The 3,613-nt window shown below is 46.8% G+C and overlaps 1 protein-coding gene across 1 annotated transcript; it reads left to right on the top strand.

Moving 5' to 3' along the window:
- The first annotated feature begins 2,000 nt into the window (after positions 1 to 2,000).
- Positions 2,001 to 2,927, top strand: LOC121456084 (olfactory receptor 1019-like). Its single transcript, XM_041663900.1, has one exon. The coding sequence runs from the start codon at positions 2,001 to 2,003 to the stop codon at positions 2,925 to 2,927; it is 927 nt and encodes a 308-aa protein (XP_041519834.1).
- The last annotated feature ends 686 nt before the right edge of the window (positions 2,928 to 3,613 follow it).

Below are 3,613 nucleotides of genomic sequence, written 5' to 3'. Positions count from 1 at the left end.
AGCATGTCAATTTAGGAAGAGGTGACTGGAAAGATGGAGGGAGTGAAGAGTGAGGCTGCACCTGGCCCACAGTCACCAGGACCTTGCCTCAGTCAAGGTAACAATCACAGTCACCACAGCAATGAACCTAGAGTCTTCCTGTCCTCACCTTGCTGACCCCTCAGGGTAAGTGCCACCCAAGGTTAATCCTCTTCCACAGGTGTGGACTCTTTCTCAGCTCTGTCTTATAGAAAAATAATTACATTGCTTGTATTTCTGTAGATTTTACAAAACTGAAAAAAAAAACGTAGGGTTTTTTAAAGATTTATTTATTTAATGAACATGGAGTGTTGTCTACATGCATATCTATATGAGGCTGTCAGATCCTATCAAACTGTAGTTACAGATAGTTGTGAACTGCCATATGGGTGCTGGGAATTGAACCTGGATCCTGTGGAAGAACAGGCACTGCACTTCATTGCTGAGCTCCAGTCTCAGAGAACTTGGGGTTTTTTACCAGGACCTCTACACCCACTCATCCACATCCAGCTCCTTCAAGGACTTCTTCCATTTGATGGGGCATAGCTGGTGAGCTAGATCAGGAATTACAGGTGAGACCAAAGCCACTTCTGTTCCACCCAAGTACCCGTGCACTGGTGCTTTCTACAAACTTTGCCCTTTCCCAAGCGCTGTGCACTTTTGCCTTTTCAAAGGGAAATCCCCACACTGCTCCCTCCAGCTCCCAGAATCTAGTCCAGCACCCAGGCTGCCACCAGTGCCTTCACTGAGGCCCATGCCTGCATTGTTCCCCCAACGCTGGCATGGAGGTTTTTGCAGGTTCTCAGCCAAATAGTAGTGCAGTCAAGAGGGTTGGAGAATATGTGATAAAAGTGGGAACCTCGGCTCCCCTTGTCAGCACCTGTGGCAGATGTCTTCTCTGGAACTGCTGATGAACCCAAAAAGGGGTCCACAGAAAAAAGATACTTCCATAGATATAACATATTCTTTAAAACCTAACCAGCAGCCTACACATTGGAAGACAGCCAGTGTCTGGGGGAGGGGTTATGTTTAGCCACACACGTGAGCTCACTCACAGCTGAGACCACATAGAGCTCTGCTTCAGAGCGAGTCTTCCAGGCTGATGTTTGAGGGAGACCAGGGATGCTTGCTTTGGTTTGCCCATTCACTACTGTCCACTGAGGGCTCATCGTCAGGCACTGACCTTCTCTACAGGCAGAGAAAGAGTGCAGCGTGTTCCTACATCACACACCACAGAGTAAAAGAAAAACAGCAAGAGGAAAATTTAAACAAAATCAAGGCTTCCAGGAACAAGGATTTAAAGAAACATAGAACTCAAGGATTTCACATTACATGTGTTCCTCAATTAATGATATTTCCACAACCATCATGGTGTAATGATTATTTTAGTTTTAAAAAGTCTCTTAAGAAAAAATAAGAATAAAATTACTAGTAAAAAAAAGTGTGTGCATGTGTGTGTGTGTGTGAGAAAGAGAGGTGAATCAGCAATAGAAAGAAAATGAGGATTCAGAAAATCTGTAGGCTATTAAGAAGGAAATGTGTTATATTAATGAGAGTAAAATTTAAAAAGGAAACACTGTCCTTTTAAACAACATTGAAATGTTTATGATCTGATTTGCTTCAATACATAGAGAGCAAACACCTGGGACTGCTTCCCACTTGACTCCATGAAGAATATAAGAGCAATAGACAATTGGCAGGTGTGCCCTCTCTCTCCCCTGCTCTAACCCCTCCCTAGCCAATTCTTCTCCCCCTCTCCCTCCTCCTCCTCCTCCTCCTCCTCCTCCTCCTCCTCCTCCTCCTCCTCCTGAGTTCTTTGAAATGCCCTTTAGATAAGCTGCTTCGTGGTGTTAGCTTTCTGATGGAAGCCATGACTCTGTAGACAACATGGAGCTGCATACACACGTCTGAGCCTGCCTCCTCTTGCTGTCCCCTCCCTTAGCTGTGTGTGGCCCCTGCATCTGAACACAATTCGAGCAGACATGTCCAATCACACAAGAGTGACTCATTTCATCCTCGTGGGCTTCTCAGATACCCCGCAGCTGAGATTGGTGGTCATCCCGTTTTTTTTGCTTGTCTACACATTCGGCCTCCTGGGGAATATCTCCATCATTGCAGCTGTGATGAGAGACAGGAGGCTCCACTCCCCCATGTACTTCTTCCTGAAGAATTTATCTTTCCTGGACATGTGCTACACTTCAGCCACCATCCCCAAGGCAGTGGTTATGTCCTTCACAGGCTCGGGGCTCATCTCCTATTTCGACTGTGTAGCACAGCTTTATGTATTTATCACACTTGCATCTACTGAATGCTTCCTGCTCACGGCCATGGCTTATGACCGGTTCCTGGCCATCTTCAGACCACTGCTCTATGGAACCATCATGAGCCACAAATGTCGTGTTGAGCTGGTGGTCACTGCCTGGGTGAGTGGGGCTGTCTACTCAGCCTTCCACACTTTCAACACCTTCTCCCTCCCCTACTGTGGACCCAATGTTGTTGAACACTTCTTCTGTGACATCCCTCCAGTCATGAGGCTGTCCTGCACTGACTACCATCTCAATGAGGACATAGGCTTCGCTGTTGGCACTTGCATCGTCATGAGCGCCTTTGCCTTCACGGTCCTCTCCTATGTGGGCATCGTGTACACAGTTGCCCGCATCCCCTCAGTGGACGGCAGGTGGAAGGCCTTTTCCACCTGCTCCTCTCACCTGACCACAGTCATCTTGTTCTATGGAACTGGAAGCTTTGTGTACCTGAGGCCCGCCTCTCGGTACTCCCTGACCCAGGGTCGCCTGGCATCTATTTTCTACTCTGTCCTCACTCCGTCTTTGAATCCAGTGGTCTATTGTCTGAGGAACAAAGATATGAAGTTTGCTCTGCAGAAACTTTATTGCAGAAGAAAGTACTGAATCTCCTAGACTACAGTGTGTGGCTCTGATGGAGCCACACATTTTAACCCCCTATACACACACACACACATACACACACATCACATCACACCCTGTAGGAGGAGGGCCCACTTGTTCGTCCTTGCCACCTGGCTAGCTAGCCCCCCCAAAACCACAAAGAAACTATTAATTAAATCACTGTTTGGCCCATTAGCTCTAACTTCTTATTGGCTAACTCTTACATATTAATTTAACCCATTTTATTAATCTGTGTATCACCACATGGCAGTGGCTTACCAGCAAAGTCTCAGCATGTCTATCTCCAGCCGTGGGTCCATAGCATCTCTCTCCAACAGTTTGCCACTCCAACGTGGTCAACTATACCCACGTAATACCTGAGAGGGCTTAAGACGAAATTCTAAAAAAAAAATATAGTGAGAGTTTAACAAAGCTTTTTGCTTTTTGTTGGTGACATGCTGCAGACCCTTTAGGAAAGATTTTCCTGACTCAGCAGTCGCAGCAGGAAAAAAAGTGGCAGTTTTTAAATGCAGGCTTTCTGGGCCAGGCTGCCAGCATGACCTCTGACTTTTTCAGGCAGGAGGTCCGGCTACAGAGCATTTGAGTTGGGTTTGTGAGCAGAGTGCAGCAGCTTGCTTGATGGCAACATAAACTTGCTGTGTGCCTGGAAGTGAGGTGGTGTGCACGGC

The sequence above is a fragment of the Microtus oregoni genome, unplaced genomic scaffold, assembly GCF_018167655.1.
Source record: "Microtus oregoni isolate MIOR12 unplaced genomic scaffold, Mior012 000015F_ref0000493, whole genome shotgun sequence".
Lineage (NCBI taxonomy): Eukaryota > Metazoa > Chordata > Mammalia > Rodentia > Cricetidae > Microtus > Microtus oregoni.
This window is presented reverse-complemented; position numbering and strand designations above follow the sequence as displayed.

Excerpts from the sequence above, each read along its gene's own strand:
- LOC121456084 (XM_041663900.1), top strand. The coding sequence starts at position 2,001 with ATGTCCAATCACACAAGAGTGACTCATTTCATCCTCGTGGGCTTCTCA.